Genomic DNA, 19,007 nt, shown 5'->3' with positions numbered 1-19,007 from the left:
TTGGAGAAGGGTTACATCCGCCTTAGTGTGTCACCATGGGGCGCACCGGTTCTTTTTGTGAAAAAGAAGGACGGTTCGATGAGACTTTGCATTGATTATCGAGAATTGAATCGGGTGACAGTGAAGAACAAATACCCCTTACCAAGAATTGATGATTTGTTTGACCAGTTACAAGGGGCTCAAGTTTTCTCCAAGATTGATATACGATCAGGCTACCACCAGCTCAAGATCAAGTCAGAAGATGTTTTCAAGATGGCGTTCAGAACTCGTTACGGACACTATGAGTTTTTAGTCATGCCATTCGGTTTGATGAATGCCCCAGCAGCCTTCATGGACATGATGAATAGAGTGTTCAGGGAGTATGTAGATTAGTTTGTTGTTGTGTTTATTGATGACATTCTAATCTACTCTAAAAGCCCAGCAGATCATGAAGGACATTTGAGGGTTGTGTTACAGATATTAAGGAAGCAACAGTTGTTCGCAAAATTCAAGAAGTGTGATTTCTGGTTGAAAGAGATTACCTTTTTGGGGCATGTCGTGTCAAAAGAAGGAATTTCAGTAGACCCGATGAAAATTGAAGCAGTTGTGAACTGGGCCACGCCAACCAATGTTAATGAAGTCAGAATCTTAGGTCTTGCAGGGTAATACAGGAGGTTCGTCGAGGGGTTCTCCAGTATCGCAACCCCGATGACTAAGCTGACGAGGAAAAATGAAAAATTTATATGGACTGAAGATTGTGAAAGAAGCTTTCAGGAGCTGAAGAAGAGACTAGTCACAGCTCCTGTACTCACTATTCTCTCGAGCAATACAGGATTTATCATTTACAGTGATGCTTCTCTTAAGGGTTTGGGATGTGTCTTAATGCAGCATGGGAAGGTTATTGCCTACGCTTCTCGACAACTCAAGAGTTACGAAGAGAATTATCCGACGCATGACCTAGAGCTTGCAGCTATCGTGCTTGCCTTGAAGTTATGGAGACACTATCTCTATGGGGAAAAATGCGAGATTTATACCGACCATAAGAGTTTAAAGTATTTCTTTACTCAGAAAGACTTGAATATGAGACAGCGCAGATGGTTAGAACTTTTAAAGGATTATGATTGCAACATCAACTATCATCCGGGTAAAGCTAATGTAGTGGCAGATGCCTTGAGTCGGAAATAGTCCTCTAGTACCCTCGCTTCTATGTACACCCCTCAGAAGCACATTCTTTTGGATATGGAGAGAGCAGGGATAGAGATGATTATGGACACACAGGCTCGGTTGAGCAGTCTGACTTTGGGATCATCATTAATAGATCGGATAAAAGTTGCCCAAAATAGTGATCCAGGTTTAGTGAAGATCAAAGGAGAGGTACCAGAAGACAAAAGGCTGAAATTTTCAATATCTAGGGATGGCACTCTGAGGTTTAAAGGAAGAATTTGTGTTCCGAATGTTAAATAGATTAGAGATTGTGATTTTGAAAGAGGCTTACCGCTCACTCTATACAGTTCACCCTGGTAGCACTAAGATGTATAGAGATTGGAAGCAACAGTTCTGGTGGAGCGGTATGAAACGTGAGATAGCTAATTATGTGGCTCAGTGTCTAACTTGTCAACAGGTCAAAGCAGAGCATCAGAGGCCATTCAGGCTATTACAACCACTCCCTATACCGGTTTGGACCTGGGATGAAATTGGTATGGATTTTGTTTCAGGATTTCCTAAGGCACCAGGGGGTCAGGATGCGGCATGGGTGATTATTGACAGATTGTCAACATTTCATTCCAGTTCAGATGACGTATTCTACAGACAAATTGGCAGAGTTGTATGTATGCGAAATTGTCAGGTTGCATGGAATCCCTTCAAAGATTGTATCAGACAGGGATACTCGTTTCACTTCAATGTTCTGGAGAAGTGTACAGAAAGAGTTAGGGACAGAATTGACCTATAGCACAGCCTTTCATCCGCAAACAGATGGGTAGTCAGAGAGGACAGTGGAAATTTTGGAGGATATGCTTAGACCTTGTGTGATGGACTTCAAGGGTAGTTGGATTAAATACTTACCCCTAATCGAGTTTGCATACAATAACAGTTACCAAGAGAGCATTCGGGCGGCCCCATATGAGGTTCTTTATGGTCGTAAGTGTCGGTCACCCCTTTATTGGGATGAGGTTGGAGAACTTAGAATTCTTGGGCAGGAAATTATTCAAGATATGCATGAAAAAAATAACTGTCATTCGGAAAAGGCTCGCCATTGCGCAAGAACGACAGAAAGGGTATGCAGATCAGAGGCGTCGAGAGCTACAATTTGAGGTAGGAAGCAAAGTATTCTTGAAAATTGCACCAATGAAGGGAATCATGAGGTTCGGAAAGAAGGGCAAGTTGAGTCCGAGATATTTAGGCCCCTTTGACGTACTGGAGAGGATTGGAGCTGCAGCTTATAGGTTGGCTCTTCCACCGCAGTTGTCTGCCATTCACGATGTTTTTCACATCTCCATGCTTCGGGAGTATATACCAAATCCGACACACATTTTAGAATACGAACCCCTCCAAGTTCGCGAGGATCTCACCTACGAGGAGTTCCCAGTTGGGATCCTTGCACAAAAGACTCAAGTCCTCCGTAAGAAGACCATTCCGACGGTCAAAGTACTTTGGAGTAACCACACGGAATAAGAGGCTACATGGGAACTAGAGGAGGACATGAAGAACAAGTACCCATACCTGTTCAATTGAGGTACGTAATCTTGAGGACGAGATTTTTCTTAAGGAGGGGAGATTGTAACATACGAACCTAGAATTCAGGTTAATTCAGTTAGAAATTATTTAGTTATGTTCTGATTATATTTATTCTTTTTATTAATTACTTATTTATTAAATTATCTCTATGGTAAGATTTTAAGTAATTAGATTGCTACAACACGTTTTCTAGAAAGATTAGGAATGTCTAGTGCCTCGTATAGGTCACGAGCTACGACGTGAGATTTCGGAAGCAGCGCTAAGAGGTAAATAGTATGATCATATAAATGTACGCGTAATGTAAATATTATAATTGGGTATGATAATATGATATGGTTTTGATGGTTATCTACGTTGCGCTAAGAGCCAAGTCAAGGTTAGATCGCTTTCACGAATTTCTATGAATTACGATGATTTACATAAAAGTAAGCCTATATATATGTTATGCTTTTATGGATTGTTGATTAATGGATTGAATGTTACTAAAATCACATGGAAGTCATGATATGATCATATAATAATTTAAGATAGGTATTCTATGAATTAAAATAGCCAGATCATGCATGCTTCATTCATGTAGTACTTAGACCATATATGCCATGTATTGTTCGTGCAATAACTTAAGTCAAGCATGCCATGTAATAAATAGCCAGATCATGTATGACATGTTCATTAGTTCTCAGATCATGCATGCCATGAAATGTCATAAAAATCATGTTAGGCCATGTCATGCTATACTATACCATGTACAAGAATATATCATGTTATGCCATGCCATGTACAAGAATATGCGATGCTAGAAAAGTCTAAAAAGTCCAAGAAAATTATCATGCATCAAGAAAGATAAACATTTTAAGGTAACACGGACCCAAGCGTGTTTACCACAGTTATGCTAAGACGGTACCACGGACTCAAGCGTGGTTACCACAAGTTAAGTGAAACACGGACTCAAGCGTGTTTCACTCCATGTCATGCAAGTTAAGTGAACATGGACCCAAGCATGTTTCACTCCATGTTAAGCAAGATAAGTGAAACACGCTTGAGAGCGTGTTTCACTCCATGTCAAGCAAGATAAGTGAAACACGGACCTAAGCGTGTTTCACTCCACGTCAAGCAGGATAAGTGAAATACGGACTCAAGCGTATTTCACTTCATGTTATGCAAATTAAGTGAAATACGGACTCAAGCGTGTTTCACTACATGACAAGTTATGTGGTGCCATGGACTCAAGCGTGGTTCACCATGAAATAAGTACAATTCAAGATAAACAAGTTACTCATGCATTCACGCTTCATGTTTGCCATGATTATGAATGTTTCCGCTCATGTTAATCCATGAATGTTATATGAAAGTTATGATAAGGTTTTAAAAATCAAATTTATGCTAAGCTAGATAGTATTTTACGGTATGATGTATTATTTACTGAGTATTCGACTCATTTTTGTTGTTTGTCTTTTTGTTTTCTTCTATGTTGATTGCCACAGATGGTGATTATGATGATGCAGAGCTGGATGGCCAGGAGTAGATTTAGTATAAGGACTTAGAGACGAATAAGTGTCATTTACACAAGAATTAAGTTTCTTTTATGTCATTTCAATAACTAGTCTTGTTTAAGATTACCTCATGTTTTGCGTTAATCAGTTTCAAGACTATTTATATCCTTTCAGTTAAGTTTCTTTCAATAAATGAGGTATTTCAGAGTAATGAGTCTCTTTACCGGGCCTTTTATCATGTTTGTTAGTAACGTCTCTATCCTACGGGAACGGGGTGTGACATTTCCCTTGGGTGGGATTGAGGTATTTATTATTGCTTGAATTTTGTAATCGAGGGAGGTCATGAGGTGTTAGTCGTTCTTGGATTAGACCTACCACTAGTGCCCCTATCATGGCGATGTGTCAGGCCGAGGTTGTGCCATCCTATGGCCCCTCATGTAGCACATTGTTGTGTGCATAAACTCCCTGACATGCATTAAATACGACGTGGTTCCCGATAGTAGCATTTCCTCCTTTATATGCCATTTAATGTAGTGTACCTTTGGCCAGGTGCGCCCATTATTGGACATGCCTAGCTACCTAGCTCTGGGTTAGGTGTCTGTCTTGTACTTTCTAGCAAGGCTTAGTTGGCCACTTAGGTCCCAGGTGATCCTTGCTCGTGGTGGGCTTTTCACCCAAGCCGGGGTTTGTTGCTTGGGTCTCTTCTAGCGGGGTAGGCACTTCATGGGCTCGATGCTCGTGCTTCCCATTTTGGGCCTTCGGCGTGATTCAGTCCCTGCCCAATGGGTCCGAGGCTTTCTCGTGTCCTATGGCTCAATTTTGTTAGGATTGAGCTCTTCCCTAGGAGGGCTCCCCTCACATATACTATCTTAATAATATAAAAAGATGAAAAACAATATAAACGAGTAATACATGAATTAATAAGATACATCAATGAGTTTAGAAATTTCAATAGTTGATACATAATGACTAGAATTTTAAGAGATAAAATCTATGGATACTCAAATTTTTTTTAAAAAAAATATATAATGTGTAGAGATGATGAGTAACAAAACTCTTATCAATTTCATGATGAATGTATTTACCACACCAAAACTTTTCTTTAAAAGTAATTCTTTGAAAGATTATTTCCTAGTAGTTTAATTGTTAAACCCACGATTATGAATCCCATAATCCCTAAGGATTGGGGGGTGTTGGCATTCGACCCAAATTAGCTCAACTTAGAATGGGCCCTTCTTCTTTCGAGATTTGATTTTCTCTCATTTTTCATTTTATTTCCTCCTCGTTACTTTTTTAGAAATGATTTGTACTCACAAATAAACAATTATATATAAGCCCTTATAAAAAAAGTAGACTTCACTTAAAATACTGTAAAAAAAATTATTTTTTATTAATAAGACTTACTTTTTTACAAAGAATTTGTATAGAGCTTGTACCTAGTATTGCTCTTTTAAGTTAAAAAAAATGTCATTTTAAGAATGGTGGAGACGGGTAAATATTAGTTTCTTTTTTTCATGGGTTATACTTGTAGTAGTCGAGGATTTTCTTAGGGAATTTCCACCCCTAAACAAATATTTTGCATCTGAAAGACTGAAATACTTGGGATAAAAGGGAAGGAAAAAAAGAACCCGATAAGAGCCAACTCCTGCAAACTCAAGATGAATCTTAAAACTGATAAGAGCAAATGCCTAAAAATAAAGAGCCTGCACGGGTAAGCGGATTTTTGAATAAATAATGCGGGTGATCTCCCAGGTATCCCATCAAGAACCGACGAGGACAATAGGACAAGGTGAAGGAGCTAGCTTTTTTGTCGAAAAGTGAATTTTGAAAGAGTCTCAGAGGCCGAAGCTAGAGCAGATGGCATGCATCAAGAAAGAAGATCGATGCCTGACTTAAAGTAATTACTTTATATTATTTGGCTCTTTCTTTCCCGAACTGATCCTTGTTTCAGCATCATACTGCTCACCCTTGAAACCCCCCTCCAACAAAAATTATGAATTTCAATGCCAATCGCGGTGTCCTTTGTGAAGTTGACTTTATTATATTGGTTGAGACCTTGGGTTGAATTGTGGATTGTTAAATGGGAATTCTTTACCAAATGGAGACCACCAACCAATTTGCCCAAAATCTGTGAGCACCCCAGAAATTGTCTAGTTTGCTTTGCGTTGCAATCTACTTCCAGTGCAAGCGACACTCATTAGCTTTCTTCCTTTTAGTGTTTGACAATCAAAAGTCGAGGAATGATAGGAAAGCTGTCGCCTCGCCTCGCCTGTGTTGCGCCTCTTTTGTGAAAAAAAGCAGCCCCCCCAATACCCACCTTAGCTTCTTTTTGTCTTGTGGTACTACTCCTACTCATCATTCCTCTCAACTTCTCTTTTCTTTCTTTCTTTGATGAACTTCTGTTAACTTTGTAATAAAGTTGTATATACTTTCGTTCATAATACAGCCTTGTAAGTTGTAACTGTTTCATTTATCTACTTTGTACCATTTAATATAGAATCGGGGAGGCTGACGACTAGAGTAGCTACCCTAAAGTGTGGGGCCCACATCCTCTCTCTTGCACCAATTATTAACAAGAGAATTAATGCATTTTTAAAATTATTATATAAAAATAAATTTATAAATTAACGTTATTTAATATGATATATTAAATTTATTTTATAATTAAAAATCTATTTTATTTCATGATACATAATGTCACAGTTGCCGACCATAGAATTATGGTTTGGTTTGGCCTGAAACCGTGAAACGTATTCTTCTTGTAAATACAGAAGGAAGAGCTGGATAAAATCCAAAACAAGAAGCTAAGCTAAAGGGTGTGGGGGGGTTTATCCAAGGTTTCCATTTGTCACACTCCACCTCTCTGCTCTACTGCTCCTCGCTTAACTACCCTCGCACAGTCCTATTTCCTTTACTCCCCACTCTTTCTATACCATGCACCGACTCTTCGTCGGTCTACTTCTCCGGCCATGAGCTCCCAACCCAGATGCCGCCTCTCCAGTTGTCACCGCCACCCCACCAGACCGGTCACCGGCTTCTGCGCCTCATGCCTCCGCGAGCGTCTCGCTTCCATCGACCCTGCCACCCGCCATGAGATCCCCACCACCGCAGCCGCCGCGGTGCTCCGCCGTAGCAAATCTTTCTCCGCTGCGGGGTCCTCTGCTGCGGCATCCGAGCCGCCGCGTCGTAGGTCTTGCGACGTTCGGGCCCGGAGCACGCTGTGGGATCTATTCAACGTCGATGACGAGCGGAAGGGCCTGAATAGGAGGTTCGAGGTGGAATTGGGGGGACTGGGGTTTGAACTACGGGAGGAGGACGAGAATGAAAATGAGAATGAGAGCGAGAATGATGATGTAGAAGAAATTAGGGCTTCTGAGGACGTTATTCCGGATATAAGCAATGAACCAGAGAATGGGATCGAGGATGAAGGGATAGAGTTCAAGACGATGAAAGAATTCATAGATCTCGAATGGCGGAGCAAGAAGAGTGGAGGAAAGGATTTCAAGGACATCGCTGCGAGCTTTTGTGAGGCGGCTTCAGTATTCAGCAAGAAATTGAGGAAATGGCGGCAAAAGCAGAAGAGAAAGAAGCACAATACTGGTAATGGTGGTGGTATCGTGGAGGCTGAGGAGCAGAGTGGGAGGCGGTGGAGGGAGACCCAATCGGAGATTGGGGAGTACGGATTTGGGAGGAGATCTTGCGATACGGACCCAAGGTTATCGGTGGATGTGGCGAGGTATTCGTTCGACGAGCCGAGGGCTTCCTGGGACGGGTATTTTATAGGGAAGACGTATCCGAGGCTTACTCGAATGGTATCCGTGGAGGAGAGGGTGAATTTGGGGAATGAAGAGGAGGAGGAGAGGAGTCCCGGTGGTTCAGCTCAGACGAAGGATTACTATTCAGAGACTCCGTTTTCTCAGAGGCGGAGAAGGAGCTTCGATCGCTCCAATTCACAGATGAGAGGGGGAGTAACCGAGTTTGATGAGTTGAAATTGACATCCAATGCAAATGCAAAAGTGTCTCCGGAGAGCACGGAGTTATTCTACGGGGCCAAGTTGCTGGTAGCAGAGCAAGACGACTCGAGGGATCGAAACTCAAAATGCGTGAAAGACGGTAGCTTGGAGAATGTTGAATCTGTTTCGAAAGATCCTGCTACTTCTGTGGCAGGTGGGATTAATCAAAAGGGTTTGAAGAAGGTTAAGAAGTGGCACAAAATGCGGAATATTTTTGGATTGAAACAGAGGCAAAGCAAAAGTAAATGTGGGGATGAAGAAGGACAGTATGTTGGAGGTAATGTGGTTGATCGACAACTTGGAGAGTCTTGGCAGAAGCTGAGGAGGGTGGCCAATGGAGAAGCAGATGGGTCAGTGAGTCAGAAGCTTATTCGCAGCTATAGTGTTAGCTGTAGGAACTCCTGCAAAGTGGCTGGATTGTTCAGCAATTCCGGTGGTGCTGAAACCAAAATCAGTGGTCTGAAGAGAAGAGAGGAGGTAATGCTGCAGCACAGTAGGAGTGCAAGATATTCTCCAAACAACCTTGATAACGGCCTGTTGAGGTTCTATTTGACGCCATTAAGGAGCTACAGGAGAAGTAAATCTGGAAAGAGTAAGCTACGGAACTCGTATTCTATAGCCAGGACTATCTTGTAAAGGTTTTATTTGTCTGCACTTCCAAGGCATTTGTTGTAAAGACACATAAACGTGTTTGATCGTTCTTGTTCTTGGAATAAAAACATATTATATTGTTATCTCTTCTCTGATGAACATGTTTATCTAATAATTCCAACGAAACTACTTCATTTATTTGATGACATTGACAACGAGAATTTACATAGCAAAATAGTTTAGCATATGATTTTGTAGAATCATTTGTTCAAACGTACTCGTCATGTACCTTATATGGTAACTTATGATCCAGTTTTTCTCGTAGCTGGAATGTGTGAGACTTTCAATGATGTAATTTCGGCTCTGTATGTCTTTGAAGTCACTGATGGGTCATGGTTTGGAATGTGACAGTGGGAAAGTGAAATGCGTCCAAGTAATTGAGCCGGTGACACTTTGATTGAAGGAATTGAAAATCGTTGTGGAGCAGGATCAGGTAACTACCTGGAAGTCTATGACGACTGATGTAAATTAACTCTGATCTTCGTCCAACTTAACCTGAGAAACTAAAGATATGAGATTGTTGTATTGAGTTTTAAAAGGTTAAGCCTGTCTACTTTAAACACTTCAATAGAACTTTCTGATGATTGAAAGATAGTGTCAAGTTTCCTAGTTATGCTTTCTACATCATGTGCAGAGAATTGGTTCAGGTCTTCTCTACATTGTTTGCATGCTCCATTTAGTCCATTTTCATTGATTGGTGGAAATGTGGAATAAAACTTATACCAGGTAGATGCTTTCACTGATCAATCAAGATGAAATCAAGCTGTCAATCCATTAAAGACACAAGATGCTACCCCTGGATAACGTGAAACCAGTAGAAGTGACAGCAGAACACAATAACTGAACTCAACGATGGACTGCAAAAAAAATCAGCCAGCTACATCACTATTGTCCCATCACGTCTTGATCATTCACACATTTACGACTTAGTTAATCTCGAATGTTACACCTCCGCCATTCTTTGGAGTCGAGGGCCTCTATATTGTCATCATCACTATCAGCTACATTACAACCTAATCTAGCTGCATCCCTATTAGAGCACCTACACCTACCTTAGACAATAACACCTCACAAGCACCAGCTGTATGCTCTCAACCGAATGCCACGTCCATTGCACCTGCTGCACAGCATCTCATAACAGACTCTGCTCCATAAGAATATTGGGAATTTGCTCCATCAAGAATATTATAGAATCTTCTAGAATTATCCTTGATGTAACCGCTGCACTTGTTCTATAAATATGGGCATTACTGTATTGAGGAATATTCAATATAGGAAGAATACTCTTGTTCAAGAATTCTCTCTGTAATGCATTTCTACAAACACCTAGGATACATATATTCTCTAGTTGGTTTAAACATTGTATCGAGAGCCTGAAAGGGCCAACGCCCATTTTTCTTTCTCTGATCATCATGGCACCATCAAAAACCACTTCTCCGAATCCCTCCATCACTAATTCCGCTGCCCAACTCATCACCATCAAACTCTCAACCGACAATTACTTACTCTGGCATGCTCAAATCACATCCTTTCTCCGTGGCAATCAACTTTTTGGATATGTCGACGGCACTACTCCAATCCCTCCTGCCCTCATCGATGATGTTCCCAATCCGAATCATTCCTTCTGACTTCTACACGATCAGCTCATCATGTCGGCTATCTACTCCTCCTTGACCGATACGGTTCTTTCTCAAATTCTTGAATGTTCCACTTCTCAGCAAATCTGGGAAACACTTCACAATCTCTATTCGGCTCAATCCACAGCTCATCTCATGCACACAAAATTTCAACTAGCTACTCTCAAAAAAGGGTCCGATTCAGTATCTACCTATTTTCACAAAGCTAAGGCACTCTCGGCTTCCCTCAATGCCGCCGGACATCCTCTTCTTGATTCCGAATTTATCATCTATTTTTTGACTGGTCTGGGTTCCGATTTTGAGTCTGTAGTTTCTTCCATAACTACAAGACCCGATCCTCTCTCCATCTCTCAGGTTTACAGTTTTCTCATTAATCACGAATCACGGCTTACCATGTCTCTCCTCTCCACCAATTCTTTTACTGCAAACTCCACTACTCGAGGCTCTTTCTGTCCCTCCAATCACAACCGTGGTCGAAGTCCTCGACATGGAAGGGGAGGTCGTGTTTTCTCTCCAACTCCACCTAACTTCTTTTCTTCCACTCCGACTAATCGACCCACTTGTCAACTTTGTAACCGTGTCGGTCACACAGTTGTTTCCTGCTATCATCGGTTTGATCATGCATATCAATCTCCTCCTCCTTCTTCTTTCTCAGCTAATTTCACCAATTTTCCAAATTCGTCCTCTACTTCTTCTAATTGGTTTCCTGATACGGCTGCATCGACACACTTCACCTCAGATTTTTCCAAACTTAATCTCGAGTCCACTGCTTATCAAGGGCCAGACCAAGTGACAATTGGAGATGGATCCTCACTTGCTATTCAAAACACTGGCTCTGGCTTACTTCCCACTCCATCTGGCAATTTTCTTCTCCGTCAATTACTTCATGTTCCTTTGATTTCTCGCAATTTATTATCTGTTAGATAATTTTGTTTAGATAACTCAGTTTTCTTTGAATTTAACTCATCTGGTTTCTTTGTGAAGGATTTACATTCCCAGGAAGTACTTCTTCAGGGCTCCGTTAAGAATGGCTTGTATGTACTTCCAACTGATGATCAGAATGTTCGTCTTCCCTCCCAACATGCTTTCATAGGCGAACGGACTTCATCAACTATATGGCATGCTCGTCTTGGTCACCCATTTCCACGGATCACTTCTTTTACCATACGACATCACAATCTTCCTATCACGTCCACCTTTACCTCATCCACTTGCTCGGCATGTCTCCAAGCCAAATCGCATGCTCTTCCTCATCCTTCTTCCCCTTCTCAATCGCAATTTCCTTTTCAATTGTTATTTTTAGATGTCTGGGGACCAGCGCCTGTGCTATCCTCTAGTGGTTATCGGTTTTATTTTTTCATTGTCGATGATTTTACGAAATATGTTTGGTTCTTTCCTTTAAATGCAAAATCTGATGTCTCGCAAATTTTTCTTAATTTCATTAAATTCGTTCGCAATACTTTTTCTAAAAATATTATTGCCGTTCAGTCTGACTGGGGTGGTGAATTCCGTCCCTTTCATGCCATTTTACAAAAACTTGGCATCTCTCATCGAATTTCTTGTCCATATTCTCACGCACAAAATGGTAGCATTGAACGGCGACATCGCCACATTGTTGAAACTGGGCTCTCTCTTTTAGCCCAATCTTCAGTCCCTATCAAATATTGGGCTGATGCTTTTCAAACAGCAGTTTTTCTCATAAATAGAATGCCCACACCTATTCTTAATCATTTCTCTCCATTTCAATTACTTTTTAATTCCTTACCTGACTATCATTTTTTACGTGTTTTTGGCTCGGCCTGTTGGCCCAATCTTCGTCCCTTTAATCGTCATAAATTAGATATGCGTTCCCAACTCTGTGTCTTCTTAGGCTATACTCTTGATCACAAAGGATACAATTGCTTACACATTCCCACTGGCCGGATATATATTTCCCGAGATGTCCGTTTTGATGAAACTCTCTTCCCTTTTGCTTCAACTCAAACCTCATCACAATCCCAAAGCTCACCCGCCCAGCCCAACTCTTTACATTTCTTTTCTCACTTACCAGACCGGGCCTCATCTATGAGTTATCAGTCTACTACTCAATCCAGCCCAGCCGATAGCCTTTCCTCACTCAATGATCAAAGCCCAGCCCATGAGCCCATTGCCCCTAACCCTAACTCGGCATCTCCTTCTCCAGAATCTATTTCCTCTGCGCCGTCTACTTCGCACGACTTCCCTGCACCGAATCACTCAATCCCTTCATCCTCACCAGCTCCGTCTTCCACCTCCCTCCAAAATACCCATCCCATGACCACTCGGTCCAAAGCCTCCATCACCCGTCCTCGTACCCGAAACGATGACACCATTTTATGGCCACCACCGAAACCCACTGCCTCTTTCTCTACTCATCTATCCATTCCTGATGAGCCAGCTTCCTACACGGAAGCCTCCAAATATCCAGCCTGGCGTGACGCCATGGCCAGTGAGTTTGCTGCTCTTCTTCGTAACAAGACCTGGTCCCTCGTCCCTCCCCATCCCTCTCAAAATCTACTCGGTTCCAAATGGGTCCTTAAGACTAAACGGCTTGCCGATGGAACCATTGAGCGACGAAAGGCTCGCCTTGTTGCCAAAGGTTTCCATCAACAAGTGGGACTTGATTATTCGGACACTTTTAGTCCGGTCGTTAAACCGGTTACCATACGTCTTTTGCTTTCTCTTGCAGTGTCTCGGAAGTGGCCCCTTCATCAGTTGGATATACAGAACGCCTTCCTGCATGGGGACTTGGAAGAAGACGTTTTCATGCAACAACTTACTGGGTTTGTTCATTCTAACTTTCCTCACTTTGTTTGTAAATTAAAAAAATCTATCTATGGTTTGAAACAAGCCCCTAGGGCTTGGTTTGCAAAGCTTAGCTCGAAATTAATCTCACTCGGCTTTCATGCTTCTGTCTCTGATTCCTCTTTGTTTATCTTTAAATCTGCTACTGCTTCTGTGTATGTTCTCATTTATGTTGATGACATAGTGGTCACTGCCTCTGATTCCTCTCTTATTGCTGATTTTATATCCTCTTTGTCTGAATCTTTTCCTGTCAAAGACTTAGGTCCACTTCATTTTTTTTTTTGGGAATTCATGTCTATCGCACGGCTACTGGACTTTTTCTCTCTCAATCTCGTTACATTTCGGATCTATTAAAGAAAACAAATATGCATGAGTCTAAACCTGTGTCAACACCAATGTCTACCTCTAATAAACTTTCAGCGCTTGATGGGCCCTCTTTTGAGGATCCTTAGCTCTATCGGAGCGTTGTTGGTAGCCTCCAGTATCTATCCTTCACTCGTCCTGATATTTCGTTTGCAGTCAATAAAGTCTGCCAGTTTATGCATTGTCCTCGCCAATCTCACTGGCAAGCTGTCAAACGCATACTGCGTTATCTCAAACTCACCATCTCTCTTGGCTTATATTTCTCCTCTGACTCTCCTCTTCATTTGACAGCATTCTCTGATGCTGATTGGGCTGGTTGCCCGGATGATCGGAAATCGACGAGTGGGTTTTGTGTCTATTTTGGATCTCATTTAGTATCTTGGGGTTCCAAGAAACAAGCCACAATAGCTAGATCATCGACTGAAGCTGAATATAAATCAGTTGCAAATACTGCTTGTGAAATTCTTTGGATACAAGCCTTATTAAAAGAATTGGGGATTTTTATTTCTGCTGCACCTCACTTGTTATGTGACAACATTGGAGCCACTTATCTTTCGGCTAATCCTGTTTTACACTCACGGACTAAGCATGTGGACCTTGATTATCACTTTGTCCGTGATCGTGTCGCTAACAAAACTCTCATTGTCTCCTTTGTCTCAAGTAAAGAACAAATTGCAGATATTTTTACTAAGCCACTCTCCTCAGCACGTTTTGCACTTCTACGTTCAAGCCTCACCATCCAATCGGTGCCGCTTGAATCGCGGGGGAATATTAGAGCACCTACACCTGCCTTAGACAATAACACCTCACAAGCACCAGCTGTATGCTCTCAACCGAATGCCACGTCCATTGCACCTGCTGCACAGCATCTCATAACAGACTCTGCTCCATAAGAATATTGGGAATTTGCTCCATCAAGAATATTATAGAATCTTCTAGAATTATCCTTGATGTAACCGCTGCACTTGTTCTATAAATATGGGCATTACTGTATTGAGGAATATTCAATATAGGAAGAATACTCTTGTTCAAGAATTCTCTCTGTAATGCATTTCTACAAACACCTAGGATACATATATTCTCTAGTTGGTTTAAACAATCCCGATTTCTTTGAATCAAATACATCAAGGGCAAACTCGCTACACTCTGGAGCAATACGCTTTCTTAACTCTTTGTTGGGCACCAGAGGCTTTTGTGAAGGTTGTGCTCGTGTGATTGGTATTAATAAGAAAGTCGAAAGACGATGACTCGATGGCTTAAAAAACTCTTTCCCATTCACTTGAACTGGCAACTCCAAGCAGCAGAACTCACGTTGGATTACAGCCAATGGTTTCGTTTGGGGTGGTGGTTCAATGGTTTTACTAGTAGGTCACTTAGGGGCAACTTCAATAAGGTTGTTTGGATTGGAGGTGGTTTCACCTCATCTCATCTCATCTTATCTCATCATTACAATTTTATCAAATTTTTACATAAAATATAATAAATAATTCAATATTTTCAAATTTTAAAATAAAAATAAAAATAATATTTTATTTAACTTTTATTTTTCATTTAAAACCATCTCATCTCTCAATCCAAACGGAATGGCATGAAATAACCCTAACTGCAGCAGGACTGCTCTCGCACCCTTGTGCTTGGAAAAATAAAGGGTGTTGTTCATATAACGATTCGAGTTCTACAGAACCATTCAAATCTTATTTAAGCCTTCATTTAACAATATAAAATAGAACGGCGCTTGATGTTTCACCCAGTCAGCATTCACTGAGACTTCACTTACATGATATAACTCGGAACAAAAGCTCACTCCACATCATACCCCTTCTCTTGAAGCTCCTGAATAACCTCATTCCTCATTCTCAGCCACAGCTTCAGAGCTTCTTGCTCGAACTTCTTGTTCTGCAACTCCTTCTGATAGTTAAACGCATCCCTATCCGTGTCAATATACCCTTTTGGACCGATTGTGGTGCCGACCATGCCCCCTTTGGCAATGAATTCTTGCATTGCTTCTTCATCACCCGGATATGGAAACTCTCGCCGCTCGTATAGGTGGGCTAATTCTTTTTCTTCCTTGGGCCGAGGCTTCAGCGTCCACCAACCCAGCGGTGATGTTTCGTTGTAGAGCCAGGCGGCACCAAATATCGTGTACGTGCATAACAGAGCTTTGCCAATTTGTTTCCAGAAGTAGTAGTCCTCTTTGCCCAGTCCTACTTTCTTCAAGTACTTCTGGGCATTCATCGATTTCAACAGTTGGAAACCTGAATTACAAATTAACGCAAAAAACAAAGGGCTTAAAATGTTTCATTCAAAATTTTCAGTCAACAGTTGGAGGCAAGTTAGTTTACGTCTCTGATAAACAAATGAATGAAATAGGTTAAAAAGAAGCAGAGGAGACGTTTCGATACAAGAAAAAGACATAATTAAAAACCAAAAGAAAGAAAGCAAACGAAAATGACGCGCCGAGAAAACAATGTCTGATCTCGGCATTCTATCGAACAGTAGGGAGGCGAGTCGGAAAAGGCATTCACCCATACGTGAACTGAAATAATATCTTGGTTTTACCTGTCTTCGCTTCTTTATACCGTTTGCGAATCATCGAAACTTGTCAGTTGAAGCTGAATACTGAAAGTTGGGGGTGTCCGACAGTTCGACGAGGAGAGGGGTCGCAACGGAAATCCTTTGAGAAACAAGATTTATAAAGGGTCTCTTCCTGTTCTAGCCCACATGAGCACGGGTTTGGACCAAGTAATGCGGGCCAGTATTATGGCTTTATTTTTCGGCTGCGCAAAGTCTAACAAGCATTTTATACGACCGTACAACACCCATAAGTAAGCTTTGATATAATTTTATAATATGTAAATTTGGTACACATTTTTTTTCAAAAAAGTGAAAAATCTTATTAAAAAAATGACTTATTTTTATTTTTATTTTTATATAGATGTCAAATTTACTCTTTTTTCAAAAGAAATATTTAAAATTTATACATTCTAAAACTGTAAATATTATGTTTCCATTCATTTATCTTACCATATGAATGTCCATTAAAACTTACATTTTACAATTTGGCCAGTATCGAGGCCTATAACTTTTCGCAGATTTAATTTTAAACTACTGTCACAAATCAAATATTATAAGAGTTAGTCTATATACCATTCTCAAATAAAGATTGTTTATGCAAGTCAATATAATTATGTTTAGAAAAAATTTAAAATTATAATTATATCATTTTTAAAATAATACCCTTTCTCATTTTACCCCCATTCATTAATGGGACTATACACGCAGTCTCTCACTCATAATTATATGTGTAGTCCCATTTTTTAGTGGGAGATTGCGTGTGCAGTCTCATTAATAAATTGAGATTAAAAAAAATATTATTTAAAAAAAATATTATTGTAATTTTAAATTTTTTCTAAAAACAATTGTATGGGTATGCACGAGTAATCTCCATTTGGAGACTATATGAGACTATATGTAGACTAACTTCATATTATAATATTAACAACTTAGAAAATGTGTCCTCCACATTAACATTAACTTGCAACATTTAAAAAATTATTTAATGTATTGATTTATTAATAAACAAAAAGCTTGATGATCACAAGATTTATTAATAAACAATTTATTATTATTCAAAAAATTATAGTCTCATCCAATCCCCAAACATCTCCAAATCGTGAAATAGGGGGATCTTGTGCAACTTAGGCCCTCGAAGGTGCCGTAGAGGATGTTTTATATATGGGTACTCATGATGGTGTAGTGGTGTTTATCCTAAGAAACCTTGACCAGTACAGGTCCTTCTCCAACCCACACAGGAGCTAGCATTATTTATGTATATAAAATCTTCTTCTTCGAGATGACACAAATACATAGACCATCTAGAAGTCAGAAATTCCACCCTGATCAACCGCGTTGCTTGCAATTAATCTTCATATTTTAATTTCTTGCACCTTTTTTTCCTGGAAGCTCAGAGTCAGAACCCCTCGTTCATACGCTTCAGTACTGATCCCTAGCACAGATCTAGTTATCCAAACGCTATATATAGAACAATTCGCCCCTGCCATTTCTCCTCCACACCAACCAACTGCTTTACATCCTAAAATTCCTTTCAGCAAAAGGAACTAGAGCGCCGAAAAGGGAACACTACATTCCTAGCTAGATATACACCGTTCGTATTAAAGGGAAGAAAATGGGCGAGCAAATTACGAACCAGGAGCAGGTGTACCCGTTGGCACCAGCAAGTAAGATGCCAAGAAGCGATGAAGAATCAAACACTTTGCAATCCAACGAGCTCCGAAGAAAGAAAAGGATCAAGTTGGCTATATATATAGCTGCTTTTGCTGTGTTTCAGACCATAGTCATTGTGGTCTTTTCTCTCACTGTGATGAAAGTTAAGACCCCTAAAGTCAGGTTGGGCACAATCGAGTTAAAGAACGTGACCACTACAGCTGGAACTCAAGCATCGTCACCTTCCTTCGACATAAGCTTCACAACCCAAGTTAGGGTTAAGAACACAAACTTCGGTCCCTACAAATACGACAGCTCTAATGCCACCTTCTTGTACCAGGGCGTGACCGTTGGGGAAATCTTCATTCCTAAGGGTAAGGCTGGGATGCTTTCGACCAAAAAAGTTGGTGTTACTGTTAGTGTCAATTCAAATGCCCTGACCAGCACTACGAGCCTTGGAAATGAGTTGGGTGCCGGGACCTTGACCCTGAACAGCCAAGCCAAGCTTAGTGGGAAAGTGGAATTGATGTTTGTGATGAAGAAAAAGAAGTCCGCCCAAATGATCTGCACCCTCTCCATCAAGCTTAATGCAGACAACGCCGTGGATTTGAAGTGCAAGTGAACATGAAGCTGTTTTATATAGCAGTTTCCTAGCTATGCTTTTCTTTTTCTTTTTTTCCTTAGCTTTTGTTTGTATATTGTTCTTATTATTTCAATTGCGACGGAATACTACACGTACGCAGATTACGATTTACTCAATATATACATATGAGGTATGCTATATATAATCATTTTTATATATTATTTGTATACTCTACTAATATAATTAATTAAAATAATTATTTATATTAAAAATATGATACAGTTAATGTAAATTATATTAGTAGAGTGTGTAAAGAGTACTCTAAAGTGACTTTTATTAAAAAAATTGATGTAACTAATTGCATTAGTAGAGTGCACAAGTAGTATGTAAAATGTGCATCAATCCAATGTGATTGATCAAAAAATAGATTTTATTAAAAACAATGCTAATTTAAATTTTGAATATGAGAAAATCAGTATTGATACGTAGATTAATACGTGACTTT

General features: G+C 40.3%; 3 protein-coding genes and 1 pseudogene across 5 annotated transcripts; 3 read left to right on the top strand and 1 right to left on the bottom strand.

The window, feature by feature from the left end:
• Positions 1–2,145: 2,145 nt before the first annotated feature.
• LOC122290910 lies at positions 2,146–2,712 on the top strand (annotated as a pseudogene).
• A 4,205-nt stretch (positions 2,713–6,917) lies between these two features.
• On the top strand, positions 6,918–11,638 carry LOC122292334 (protein OCTOPUS-like). Of its 3 annotated transcripts, none has more exons than XR_006236902.1 (3): positions 6,918–8,813; positions 9,224–9,305; positions 11,494–11,638. XR_006236902.1 is itself a non-coding variant. In XM_043100627.1 (2 exons), the coding sequence occupies exons 1-2, from the start codon at positions 7,178–7,180 to the stop codon at positions 9,232–9,234; spliced, it is 1,647 nt and encodes a 548-aa protein (XP_042956561.1). In that variant the 5' UTR covers positions 6,918–7,177; the 3' UTR covers positions 9,235–9,496. The 3 variants fall into 3 exon arrangements, 1 of the variants encoding a protein (XP_042956561.1); XR_006236901.1 differs by lacking the exon at positions 11,494–11,638 and adding an exon at positions 9,599–10,107; XM_043100627.1 differs by lacking the exon at positions 11,494–11,638 and having other exon boundaries at positions 9,224–9,496.
• Positions 11,639–15,329: 3,691 nt separating this feature from the next.
• On the bottom strand, positions 15,330–16,463 carry LOC122291331. Its single transcript, XM_043099011.1, has 2 exons — positions 16,255–16,463; positions 15,330–15,950 (listed from the first exon to the last, which is right to left on the bottom strand). The coding sequence occupies exons 1-2, from the start codon at positions 16,286–16,288 to the stop codon at positions 15,496–15,498; spliced, it is 489 nt and encodes a 162-aa protein (XP_042954945.1). The 5' UTR covers positions 16,289–16,463; the 3' UTR covers positions 15,330–15,495.
• A 1,122-nt stretch (positions 16,464–17,585) lies between these two features.
• On the top strand, positions 17,586–18,717 carry LOC122292716. The gene has a single exon (XM_043101196.1). It carries the CDS (start codon positions 17,882–17,884, stop codon positions 18,539–18,541), a length of 660 nt encoding a protein of 219 aa, XP_042957130.1. The 5' UTR covers positions 17,586–17,881; the 3' UTR covers positions 18,542–18,717.
• The last annotated feature ends 290 nt before the right edge of the window (positions 18,718–19,007 follow it).

The sequence above is a fragment of the Carya illinoinensis genome, chromosome 13, assembly GCF_018687715.1.
Source record: "Carya illinoinensis cultivar Pawnee chromosome 13, C.illinoinensisPawnee_v1, whole genome shotgun sequence".
NCBI classification, from domain to species: Eukaryota; Viridiplantae; Streptophyta; class Magnoliopsida; order Fagales; family Juglandaceae; genus Carya; species Carya illinoinensis.
This window is presented reverse-complemented; position numbering and strand designations above follow the sequence as displayed.